General features: G+C 35.6%; 1 protein-coding gene across 3 annotated transcripts in view; it reads right to left on the reverse strand.

The window, feature by feature from the left end:
* Nucleotides 1–14374, reverse strand: part of Not1 (CCR4-NOT transcription complex subunit 1) — a 568860-nt gene that overhangs the window by 477942 nt on the left and 76544 nt on the right. For all 3 annotated transcript variants that reach the window (XM_090401629.1, XM_090401630.1, XM_090401628.1), the window contains exon 11: nucleotides 6307–6434. In XM_090401629.1, coding sequence (XP_090257755.1) covers nucleotides 6307–6434 — 128 coding nt within the window. The remainder of the gene's footprint in view (nucleotides 1–6306; nucleotides 6435–14374) is intronic.

Raw genomic sequence — 14374 nt, forward strand, 5'->3', positions numbered from 1 at the left:
TTTCTTATTCTATTTTCTTCTCTTCTGTTATCTACATTGGTGATATGGTCTTCTTTTCTTAATTCAAAACTTTGATTTTATGGCCTATGTAGGCTAGAACTCAGGAACATGTTATCCTACACACACCTGGATATTCATAGAAGGGAACATTGTCTTTCAGGGATCTGAGGAGGCAGCTACAAATAGTTTGAACAGACTTGAACGCTACAGATGCTGTGGTCCTTGAGCAAGATAACAATCTTGATGGGCAGATTACTAATATATGGATGCAAATTGAATTCTATTATGATTTTACAAGAAGGGTTGTCTGAAAACAATATCTCACTGACTGTGTTTTTGGAGCATCCATTAAAAATAATTTTCCTTGCCAAAATTAGAATATCCAGTACAGGGATTTGATTTCCATCACATATATTGTTAATCTATCCATCAAATTTGCCATCCTGCTCAAGGCTCACCACCATTCGAGCAGCTGTCAAACCAATCTAAACTATTTATAGCCTCCTCAAATCTCTGAAGGACAATGTTTCCTTTTACACACATCCAGGTGTGTATAGGATACCTTGGATGGCTCACCATATTTCAACTACAAACTGCACAGCTCACCAGGATGCAGTTGCCATCTGCCGAGGGGAAAAAACTTTTTTTTTCTCGGCAGATTAAAGAATTTAGAGCAGTGATTAACTCATGTGGCTCCTAAAACAGAAACTAAGGACTGATCCTAAATAATGTCTAGAAATCAATAATCAGATCTCTTGACACAGAAGAACTTAACTTGTCCGACAATCACTTATGGACTCTGCCACACATTACTGTAATCATATTTACTTTGGTTGAGTGTTTCTCTTCTATGATTTATTTATGTTTTAACATCAGCTGCTCTCTTCAGTTCTACCATTAAAAACCTCTGAAGAAACCACCAGATTCTTAGTTTTCATAAAGTCATAATTAATAAATAAAATTTAATAACCGAGAAAAATGGATCAGGCCTACTATTCTTTTTGTTCTTCTCAAAATGATTCTTTTACAACAATTCAAACAGATACCATGATGTATATCAGTTAAACTGATATACGCTGGAAATATATAAAACTTTCAGTACAACAGGAAGTGGTCTATATCCCATTAGCAATTGACAAGTGTAACACCTTTCCATATTGCCATTCAATTATTGTATTACACACTGCACAACAACAGGATATGCATATTAATAGCTACTCTGAACAATTAACTTAAAAGAAGGAAATATATAATACTGGTAATGTCATAACAGAAATGAATTTCCTCTAACTTCAAGTAGAGCAGAATAATAATTGTTATTTATTATCTAACATTATTAAGCACCTCTGTAGCACAACTGGAAGAACAACAATATGTTGTGCCTATCAATTAGAAAAAGCTTATGTTCGATTCTTTTCATGACAAGAAGTTTTTTTCAATTGAAGATGAGTTAGTCGATCTCATATAGAGGTATCAGGATTTTTTCCTCCTGGAAACTCAGGTTTTTCATCCTGCATGCAGCAAATCAGCCTTGAGAACACGTGCAATTTACAGACAAAAATACCAGTGGTGACGGCAGTGGATGACCATGTATGTAGATGATGATGATAGTGGCAGTTCAGTGGAGTTGATGGAGACGAAGAGTTGTAGAGTGCCTTCCCTTGATGAGTAGTCCTTGAACTCCTTAGGGTGTCATGTAATAACAATAATTATAATTATTCTGTTCTTGTAACTTTTATTCTAATAATATAGGATAATAAACACATTGTGTATTAAAAGCTGCGTCATTTTACTCCTTACAAACCATTAAGAATAAAATCTTTTCACTCTTTATTCTAGGATATAGGTTAGGTACTACCAGCCTAAGTTGGTAGTACCTAACCTATAACGCTAAATGATACAGCCTAATTTAATACACATGTGCAACATCCTTTTATTATAATGATAGTTACAAAACAGATTTTTTTTTTTTAACATCACCTATAACAATACTTATATGAAGTAGACCGATACCTTTGACGAGTAAACTTTTTTCCTGGCTAGTAGATTTAAGTTATATTTCTGGAGCCCTGATTACAGATACATTTTTTATGCAGATAGTGGCTGATCCACATGGAAAAATAACTACTTTTTCTTCATGTAATTTACATGTATAGTAAATTATGAATGAATTATATAAGTATAAATAATCAAGTTCATTTCCTACATATGGATCAATTTTGAGAAGATAACTAACCAGTCGGAGTGCTTAAGAGGCAAAGCTATATAACTGAGAGGAGACTTCCACATAGACTTTAAAGGAATGCAGAGAACCGATCAGAGCCTGTGACCTAATGTCCAATCCTCACCTTCTCATGGTGCACTCTGTTAGGTATCTACCTGGATACTGAACGAACGAGGATGTGCTGGCAATTTGGGATTTAGCTGACTAAAATTGTATTCTTATCGGCTTAAACCAAAATAAAAAATGATGGTACAACATGACAAAATTTCATCAATCACAAAACAAAACTCATGGAAGGACTTTGGTAAGAACATAGAAAATAAATATCAAGGAGATGGCAAGATATTCTGAAGGTTGTTGAAGAAGATTAAAAATGGAGGAAAGAGTGGTGTAAAATGAATTAGAGATGATAAGGATGACATGAAAACAGGAGAAAAAGATATCCTTGAAGTATGGAGTAATTACTTAGAAAAACTGCTAAATATAACAAGCAGTGATAGCACAGTGGTAATAAACACTCAACAGGCATACATTCAGGAATACATATCCATACTTGAAGTAGAAAAAGCAATCAAAGGCTTGAAATGTGGAAAGGCAGCAGGAGTAGATGATATTTGACCAGAAATACTGAAGTATGGAGGTATAAAAGTCTTACAGTGGCTGCACTGCATAGTTCAGAAGGCTTGGACAGAGGGACGAATTCGAGATGATTGGAGTAGAACTCTCATAGTGCACATATATAAAAAGGGAAATAAAACTGAATGTGAGAATTACAGATATATTTCTCTGCTGAGTGTTCCTGGTAAGATATATGCAAGTATACTTGAGAAAAGATTGAGAAGGATTGTGGAAGAGAAGCTTGGTGAAAAACAAGCTGGATTCAAGCCAAATAGAAGCTGTCAGGATCAGATTTTCACTTCACGACAGATAGTAGAGAAATCATTGGAATATAGTCCGTGCGGTCAGCCTAGTGGCTGTGCGCTTCGCAACCATATGACTGGGGAAAGAGTGTCCCAGGTTCGATTCCCATCAAAGATGAGGAATTTGAGGATCTTCCTCAGCCATAGCCAAGTTAGCCGGTTTTGGGCACTGGCAGAAGGGTTTTTTCCACCCGTTTATCTGCCGTTTTTCATCCCGGGCAAACCGGCCCCATGCACACACACAATCTACAGCCATAAATACCTAACCCCCCCAATAAATAAATTGGAATATAACAAAGATCTGTATTTAACTTTTGTAGATCTGGAAAAGAGATATGACAAGGTGCCAAGAGAGAATCTATTCAAATGCTACAGTTATATTGTGTCAATGGGGCATTATATCAAGCAATACTTAAGTCTTTATTTGAATTGAAAGTCAGCAGTTAGAACTGAAGTACAGGAAGTTGGTTTAACCAAGCTATCGGCCAAGAAGTCTATAGACGTCAAGGTTATCATGGATGCGAAGTGCATATTAAAATTATAATACCATTGATACTAAATTGAAATATATGATGGAGACAAAGCATATGAGGATGCGTATTTTATCCATAATGGCCGGTTAGGTGGTTAATGTTAAATCTGGTGTCAGACAAGGATGTACATTATCTATATGGATCACATTATGAAGGAAAGTGGTATTAAACCTGATATCAAAATTGGAGATGTTAATGTCAGCTCTTTGCTTTATGCAGATGATGTTATACTTCTAAATAAATCCGCTACAAGTCTGCAAGATTCCCTGACTACAGTGAATAACTGTTGTAATAGATATGGTATGAAGTCAGCAATAAAAAGACAAAGACAATGAAAATAGGTAGAAACATTGAAAATATCAACTGCATTGTGAATGGAGAACCTATCGAACAAGAAAAACGTTTCAACTACTTAGGCACGTTTTTAGTGAAGATGTTAAATTAAATATGGAAATAGACAACAGAATCAAAAGCTGGTATGTTAGGAAGTCAACTGAATAAATTTATATGAAATAAGAAAGAAATTAACCAAAACACTAAATTAGGTGTATACAAGACAGTATTAGAGTCAATTTTTTCAATCATATATTTTAACGTATGGACCTGAGAGCTGGGTCAGCAGTAAAACACGAAGGAAAGTGTTTTACTTGACCAAAGACTATAGACCACAGATATGAAAGTCCTGAGAAAGATTAGAGGCATGACCAGATGGCATCAATGGCAATATCATATTAAAAACTAGGATATTAGGAAAGAACTCGGCATTGTCAGCATCCAGGAATGCGTTAGCAGAGCTAATCTCAGGTGGTATGGTCACTTAAATAAAATGGGAGAGGAAAGATTAACAAAACAAGTGTTCTCTGCTAGGTTGGTAGGAAAAAGACCCAGAGGAAGACCAAGATATAGTAAAAAGTGCCTTAGACAATAGAAATATAAGATCTGATAATGTTGGAGTCTTGACAGGTAACAGATTAATTTGGAGGAAAATTGTAGATAGGAAGTTAGTAATGATGTAATTTTTTATGTGGTACTATCATATCCTGTACACCCCTTGAGGGTATATATCAGGAATTTGATGATGACTAACAAGTCATTTTCTGAAATTGTGCCAGTAAAAGCTTATTTTTAAGAGGCTATGATTTCTCTATCATCAAAGAAAATTCATTATGCCAATCTCATGCCAAAGACAGAAAGGAGCATTCAAGGCTTTCCTTATGATTCATCTAACAAACACTCCTTCACTAAGAATACTGAAGATTTAATCTCTAAAGTGAAAAACTGCTGCGTTTGCACCTGTGACATGGCAAACTTTGTTGTTTCTCTCTTCATCAATGTTCCATTAGATACAACTATTTAACTGTTCTCTACAGATTTTCCAGCTGACATGTTATCTGACTCTGCTATGTACTCTGGATATTTCTACTGGTAAGGTAATCTCTACAAGAAGGTGGACAACTGCACTATAATGGGATGGGCACACAACTGCCCATCCCATTGTCACTGCTATTCAATTATTTTGGAAAAATGACTCTTTGCCACTATCACTCTTATCTCTCAACTTTGTTTCATTATGTTAGTAATATGTTAACTATCTGGCATACTTCAATTAAGAATTAGACAGATTTTTAACTGAAATCAATAAACTTTTTAATTAACGTTTGTGTCAAAGGTTGGAGATTTGATACAACTTGAAGACTCAAGTTCTGATTTAATTAATACCAGGTACAATTAAAGAACAAAACATCTGTTAGCGGCTTAAGTTTGGAAGACATGGTGCAAAGGATGTTCACTGCGTTATGGCAAATATCTAACAACTCATGTATGTGATGGAGAAAACTGAGTTTTTCTTGTCAAATATAAGACACAAGAACTTGGCTGCAACTGAGTTGAAAGTTTGTCCTAGTCTGAAATCTGGGCCAGAATGAAGAGACCACATCATGGCAAAAATGCACACAAACGCTCTTCTGCTAGGCTGAACCCATTCACAAACATTCCCATTTGAAAGATAGTTAATGTCTTACTTTAGCTGTCTTTCTATGATCTCATATCACATGAATGACAGAAGATGGTAAAGTTAGTCATCCATAGAGATAGCATAATTCGCATTGGACAGAAAGTTCTTCATGAACTTTCTATCCAACTAAAGGAGACTATCTCTGAGACAAAAGTTGTGTAGATCTTTCAGTATTCAAAATCTCCAAACAGTGCAGTATGCTGCTGCAAAGGCATATCTTCCCTAGTTGGAGAAAATGCCTACTTAAACTCTAGATGGTAGATGTCTTTCATCACTGGGTGAAAAACCACAACCATTGAGACCTTAAGTGGCTGCAGCCACATTTGGCTGCTAGAGTGACCAAATATCATATAATAATTATTATTTTGTTCTACTTGACTGAAGTTAGACAATGTTATTCCTACTATATTAGCAGAATTACACATTTCCCACTTTAACTAAACTGTTCAGAGACTGGCTGTTATGGTGCACATCCTATTGTGCTGTGAGTGTATATTGCAGTAATATAAATTCATTACCTTAGTTCATAGGTAATGAATGAACTGAGAAACAGCAGTTAAAATCACAAATTTATCACAATACCTAAAATTTTATCAATTACGGATAAGCTCTCACCAGTTAGCAATTGTTCTGTTATCATCTTCAGGTAAAGCCTTTAGAATATCAGTAACCACTGGGTGACAAGGATAATCCATAAGGCAGATGATTTCAGAATGATTCAATACTTGCTGGAAAAATGACATCTGAAATAACAAACATTTTTCTTTACCAATTTATTTTCACTACACAGATATAGATCTCTGATCACACAAGAATTAAATGTAAACAATACAGTCTTCACAGAGATTCTGAAGAGAAATAAACATTGACTATGATAAATATTTTAAACATGTTAAGTATGGTTAAGTAATGGCACCATGTCACTCAGATAGATGATTGTTTTGCGAATTTAAAGTACACTTTTTTTTCCAGTTATAACAAACATCTTATGTACCAATTTGTGGAACACTCAGATATTTCATACTTTTGCATTCTTTTTTTTTATGTAGTATACTGAATGTACATGAATACTTTTAGGTGGGAAATGAATTTCATCAATTTGGTATGAGACCACCATCCTGCTTATTGGAGGTCTGAAGTAGTTTGAACATTTTCTGGGTTTGATTTGCATAGACAGGATAATTGAATCTAATCCTTATCCCACCCACAGTAATGAAGTGCAATAGGATTACAACCATTTGCAGGAGGGATTTACATTACATGTGGTTTAATTCACTTGATGTGGAAATAATTGAAGATAACACTGGTGGTATTAAGTTAAACTAGGCTTAATTAAATCCAATATTTAATTAATCCAAATCACAAGGACATCATAAGAAATCAAAACAACTTTGTATATAGTAGTTTAACTGGCTAATAAATACCAAAACAAAACAGAATTAACTATTTATTAATTTCACAAAGAGTTTTACCATTCTATCAAGGACTTCATTAGGTGCAACAAAAAATTCAGAGAAGGCAAAACATCAAAAATAAAACAACTGTCATTACTTTAAAAAAGGAATACCAATGTTTGCAACTGTTCTAGACCTGCTGAGTGCATATGTGTGGTTTTGCTTACACTATAGCTTAATAATGGTTGGATGAAATCTAGATCTAGACCAGTGTCATTTGTTCTTTCTTTTTTCTCTTTTTGGGTATCCCTTTTCCTGAAGTTTTCTCATAAATTGTAGCCAAGGTCGATATTCAGATGATTGGGATTAAGCATAATTTCCAAGGATTCTAATATCTTTCTTTGGATAAACACTGGTGTAAGATCTCCAATGTGTCTTGCAGTGATTTTGTTTTCAAACAACAGAAAACAGCACATAACTGGATAGAAATGAAGCACTGGATCTTCCATGGGTGATATCTCTGAGGTGTTCTTCAATATATGTTCTATAGATTTTTCTCTTTGTCTGTAATAACAGACACTGCTCTGTTTTCATTTCAGTGGATAGAGCAAGAAGCACAGTTTAATTAAAGGTGTGAATGTAGTTCTGATTTTGTACTTCTGGAGAAATTCTGCCAACTTGGTTGTAATAGAACAGATGTACAGGAGAGAGAGAGATACACACATCTGTTTATTTCACTATTCTCAGTATCATGTTTTTTGTAGATGGAACAGAAATCACGTGACAGTTCTCAGTGGCAGTAAAAACAAAACTGAGTTCTTTGGTTAATTCTTCATTATCAGTGATGAGAAGACTAGCTCAAGCTCCCAGTATCGATATAATACCCAGCTTCTGAGGCCAATAAAGATGAGAATATGCATGTAAATATCTACTAGTTTGTGATAATTTTCTGTAAATAGTAATTTTTAGCTTGCTTGAAGATTGAGAAAGTTTAATGTCGAGAAACAGAAGCAAACATCGATCTTAATGCTGCTATGAAGATGATTTTAAGATATTGGCTGTTGAGATTATTTACAAACTTTGGACAATGGATATCTTAACCATAATTCTATATCAAGAAAACATCATCAATGTATCTGTTCAAGAGCTTTGGTTGCAATGGATGAGTGTTTATGGCTCTTTGATTCCATATAGATATTGGAATCTCTTTATATACAAAGTAGCATGAATTTATACAATACTTTAGGAGCAACATAAAATTTTCTGCAAAGTCTGTCTCCCGATAATTTATTACTACCTCTGGGAATATTTCTCTTTTTTTTGAGATGGATGTCTCTTAACAAAAAAACAAAATGTTCAGTGTCCTTAATATATGAAGAAGTGAGTCAAAGCTGTATAACTGAGAGGAGACCTCCACATAGCCTTTAAAGGAATGCGGAGAACCAACAGGGCTTCTGACCTAATGTCCAATCCTCACCTTCTCCTGGTGCACCTTGTTGGGTATCTATCTACCTGGATACTGAACGAACGAGGATGGGCTGGCAATTTGGGATTTAGCTGACCAAATTATATTCTTATTGGCTTAAACGAATATACAAAATGATGGTACAACATGACAAAATTTCATGCCAACTGGGGCGTCGCCTGGTTAAACAAGGCCCCCGTTGTTTTCGCCAGGGAACCAGGGAGAACAGCAAAAAGTCAGCAACTGGAACAAATATGAAAGCACACCCCAACTCAACATCACCAGAGTTAAAGATCGGTACTATCAACATAAGAAGCCTGAATGGCAAAGAAATGGAGCTAGCTGAAGAATTAGATAAGTACCAGATCGACATAATAGGGGATGACTGAAACTAAAAAGACAAAACTGGCGAGATCTTTCTGGGCAATAAATACAAAATGTTATATTCAGGAAATGACAATCAAGGAAAAGAAGGAGTAGCCATAGTATTCAACACAAAATATGAGGCCAATCTTCTTGAATGGCAGGCAGTCTCAAGTAGAGTGATGTGGGCTAATATCAGAATGGGGAAATGGACAATGAGACTTATTTGTGCCTATGGTCCCACAGAAGGTTCTACTAAGGTAGAAGTGGGGGAATTTTTTGATGCCTTAGAGAAAGCAACTGACACAATGAAAAAGGAAAAGTTGGTCCTTATTAGGGAATCTAAATAGCAGAGTAGGAAATGATTATCAGACATACAAAAATATTTTGGGAAAATTTGGAGAAAAGAGCAAAGCTAATAATAATGGCAAATACCTGTTGGATTTCTGCTCAGGATATGGACTGGTTATTACTAACAGCACGTTCCAACATAAAAATGTGCACAAATTCACATGGAGAGAAGAAGCAAGGAATAAGAAAAGTCTCATTGACTATGTTATTGTTGATGGTGATGTTTTCTCCCTGATGCAGGACACCAGAGTGTACAGAGGATTTGAAATTGGAAGTGATCACTATTTAGTCTTGAGCAGGATAAAATTGAATTTCATATTGAAAAGAATGACATGTAAGAAAGTTTTAAAGCAAATAAAAGTTGAGCAGCTCTCAGATGTGAACTGTAGATTAAACTACACAAAGATTATTGAAGAAAAAATGAATGAGTTTGAGAACAGTAACCAAAAGTTCGAAGATTCAGTGGCAAGCCTTGAAGAAAACCCTGATTGATTCAGCCAGAGAGGCATGTGGTGAGGTTGTCTGCAAGGATAGAAAAATCAGAACTCCATGGTGGACACAGATAGTTAAAGAGGCAGTGAAGGAAAAGAAGAAAGCATATCAAACATTCCTGGCAAATAAGTCAGCTTGTGCTCTTAGAGAATACAGAGACAAATGTAAGAAAGTGAAACACTGTATAAAACTAGCTAAACAAAAGTCGTGGGATGACTTTGGGAAGAACATAGAAAATAAATATCAAGATGGTGGCAAGATATTCTGGCGGTTGTTGAAGAAGCTTGGAAATGGAGGAACGAGTGCAGTAAAAGGAGTTAGAGATGATAAACGTGACATGAAAACGGGAGAAAAAGATATCCTTGAAGTATGGAGTAATTACTTCAAAAAATTGCTAAATGAAACAAGCAGTGATAGCACAGTGGTAAAAAATACCCAACAGGCATACATTCAGGAATACATATCCATACTTGAAGTAGAAAAAGCAATCAAAGGCTTGAAATGTGGAAAGGCAGCAGGAGTAGATGATATTCGACCAGAAATGCTGAAGTATGGAGGTATAAAAGTCTTACAGTGGCTGCACTGCATAGTTCAGAAAGCCTGGACAGAGGGATGAATTCCCGATGATTGGAGTAGAGCTCTAATAGTACCCATATATAAAAAGGGAAATAAAACTGAATGTGAGAATTACAGAGGTATTTCCCTACTGAGTGATCCTGGCAAGATCTATGCAAGTATACTTGAAAAACGGTTGAGAAGAATTGTGGAAGAAAAGCTGGATTCAGGCCAAATGTAAGCAACAGATCTTCACTTTACGACAAATAGTTGAGAAAGCATGGGAATATAACAAAGATCTGTATTTAAGTTTTGTTGATTTGGAAAAGGCATATGACAAGGTGCCAAGAGAGAAGCTATTCAATACGTTATAGTTATATGGTGTCAATGGGGCATTATATCAAGCAATACTTAGTCTTTATTTGAGTTGTAAGTCAGCAGTTAGAATTGAAGGAAGTACAGGAAGATGGTTTAATGTTAAATCTGGTGTGAGACAAGGATATACATTATCCACTCTGTTATTCATTATCTATATGGATGACATGATGAAGGAAAGTGGTATTACACATGATATCAGAATTGGAGATGTTAATGTCAGCTCTTTGCTTTATGCGGATAATGTTATACTTCTAAATAAATCCGCTACAAGTTTACAAGATTTCCTGACTAAATTGAATAACAGTTGTAATAGATGTGGTATGAAGGTCAGCATTAAAAAGACAAAGACAATGAAAACAGGCAGAATTGTTGAAAATGTCAACTGTGTTATGAACAGGGAGCCTGTGGAACAAGTAAAACATTTCAGCTACTTAGGCACGATTTTTACTGAAGATGATAAATTAAATCTGGAAATAGACAATATGGAAAATTGTACAAAGGAAGTTAGTAATGATGTAAATTTTTCATGTAGTACTATCATATCCTGCACCCCTTGAGGGTACATGGCAGGAATTTGATGATGATAATGAATATTTTAGGGTGTGTATATACTGTATATATATTATGGTGGTAAATCAATCTGTAGAAATGAGAAGTGTCTTCACTTGCTTGCTCTCTCTCTCTCTCTCTCTCTCTCTCTCTCTCACTGGGTATTCATATTCATTAAGCTGCTTGAGTGCTGCTGGAGCATAACAGCACTTAATGAGGTGGAATGCCTCTTATCATAGAAACAAAATGTTCAGCTAAATCTAACTCTGCTAATTTTTGTTTTACTGTAAACTTTTTTTTTTTTATCTGCTTCTTATTTTTTTCCACTTTTGCAACTTTCAGTGCTTTGACTGCTATATAAAGTCTCATTTACAGCTCTTCTTCCACGGCTTTCACCAAATGCTTGACATCTTCACTGGCAAACCCAACTCTTTAGCTAACAGCATTATTTTTTCTTCACAATTCTCTTGTAAGACTGTCAAATCCTGTGAATGTATGACTATATATTTTCAGCAGTTTTTTCGAAACTGCATTTCATACTCTGCTGTCATCTCACTCCATGCTGCAATTACCTTCTTTGTATAATGTAAAAAAGTTGCTGAAGGTGTTTTCATCCCAAGTAAGAGCAATAACACTCTGATCCTTGGGTTGCAGGTGTCTGGTGATATTAGGTGAAGATAATACAGGGATGGCATCATAAGTACAAGTGGTTGTAGGTCGCATATGTTGTAAGATTATAAGTCGAGTGCTGACTGTATAAGAAAAGGTGAATATCAATACTCTAGAGAGAATGTGTATGTGTGTGCATACATGGTCAGAACAAAGAGAGAAGTATGCTATAGCAGAGAGAGTAAAGAGTGATTGTGTTGATGGGATGGCCTCAAAGAATGGAGAATTGTTATCCTTGTATACTAGTGTATGAAGTATCAGAAATAAAGTGGCTGAGGTTGTAGCATTGAATGAATCAGTATGTCCAAAAATAATTGGTACAAGTGAAACTTGGTTGACTGAGGATGATACACTGTCAGGACTTGAAATGGTAGGATATAGACTTTTTCCAAAAGGATAGGAAGATGAAGAGAAGTATTGTTAATGGTAGCAGAGGAATTGTGTCCTTCAAGAGTCAAAGTAGAAATAGTAGAATGTGTGAAGATTTTGAAGCGGTCTGGTGTGAAGTTGAGATCAACAGAATAGTATATCTAATAGTATACTGTTATAGACCAAGGAATAAGAAGAGTATTGATTGTGAAATGTTTACACAAATTAGTTTACCAAGTAAAAGGAAGATGATCCTAATGAGAGATTTTAATTATAGGAATGTGGATTGGAAAGAAGAGATGGTGTATAATAAGTGAATCTGTTGAGTTTCTGTGGGATAACTATCTAAAATGGCATGTGATGAAAGCAACACAAGGTTCATCAGTGTTAAATTTGGGGATATCCTCACAGGATGTGGTTATGAATGAGGTACCAATACTGTCACCTGTTGTGAAAGTGATCATGAGATATGGGTTCAGAAGGTAGTCAAACAGGAAACAGTTAGCATAAGGTGGGTGATTATCAGAAACTCCATAGTCAACTAGCATCAATACATTGGGTTGATGAATTGTGTGGAAAAGTTATTGACAGTGCATGGGAAATGATAAGGTGGTATCTAACACAAGCAATGCATAGCTGCATACCAAGAGTTAAGCAAATAAATAGGAGGAGTGACATGGATGAATGGTGAAATCGAGCAAGCAAAGCAGCGTCACCAAAGAAGTACAAGACAGTTTGCAGTGAACAGATGCATGAAGAATAAAAGTGCAGGCCAGTAAAGTGACAAGCATGGTTAAAAAACAAAGTAGAATATGAGGAGATTGGCCAGTCAGGTCAAAACTAATCCAAGAGAATTTTTCTGCTATGTGACAAGCAAGTGGAAAAAGAATTATAACATTTTGATACTGGTGAACAGTTATGGTAGCAGAGTAACCATAGCAAATGATATAGTGGAATTATTTAGCAAACACTTCATCAGAATCATTTACATCATAGTGGTGTAAATGATTCTGTGCAAAATGGTAAGAATTAGGAGAATTAAAGATTAAAGAATCAGAGGTGTATCAAGCGTTGCTTGGGTTAGATGTTAACCCTGTGTAAGTAAGGTGGGGTGTCACAGAGCCCAAAGATTTTAAATTGACTATAACTTATTAACAATGCATGGCAGTGAGTCATGCCTCGGTATAGCTTCCCCTCCCGTAACCCGCTACTCGACGCCATAGACTGTTGCACACAAGCAAGTTTAGTGTGCAGAGGTGTAAAGTGTGCTAGGGTCCACCAGACCTCACCTTACCAAAAGTATGACTATATTTACTTCCGAAATGCAAGTTGTTTTCATGTATATTCTACTAAAATATTATCATTACTGCTGTGTCTTCTATATTTTTACATACCAACTATAAGCAAATACATTTTCGGAAATATTTAGAGGGTATTTTGAGAATAATATCTTTTTTTTTTTTACCAGATGAGTTACGAGCAAGAAGAACAAAGGTTACGTCAACTTATAGATGACACTTTGACAGACGAAGAGCCATTCAGCGGAGATGAGGATAGTGAAATTGATTTAGAATTAGTCAGTAACCATGAGTTACTGACTGAGTTAATTTTTTGGATCTGCGTTTTTATTCTGTAAAATTACAGGACACTTAAGCAATATGTAATCTAATATTGATTAAAAAGATATGGATTTCTATAATACACTATATTATTTGGGGGTGAGTAGGGTGGTAGGGTGGGTCTGTGGGACCCACCTTACCACTTTTGTTACATTTTCCCACCTCACCAGCGCCGGGTTAATAAGCTGTAGGAATGGATGACATATCACCACGTATTTTTAAAGAATGTGCAAAAAAATGAGTATACCCTTGTCCTGATTATGTAATGAAAGTCTTGCAGTGGGTAAGGTTCCTAAGGAGTGGAAAGAAGACAAAAGAATACCTCTCCACAAGCATGGTTTGAGAACAGAAGTTTCCAATTATAGACCGGTCTGCTGTATATCTGCAGTTGTAATCAAAATGTTGGAAAAACTGGTTAGAAATAGAATACAGTTGATCGACATAAGATTCTCTATGATGGTCAGCATGGGTTTGTGAAG

Source organism: Typopeltis vanoorti, chromosome 12 (genome assembly GCF_054136105.1).
Source record: "Typopeltis vanoorti isolate ZY-2024b chromosome 12, IOZ_Tvanoo_1.0, whole genome shotgun sequence".
Taxonomy (NCBI): domain Eukaryota; kingdom Metazoa; phylum Arthropoda; class Arachnida; order Uropygi; family Thelyphonidae; genus Typopeltis; species Typopeltis vanoorti.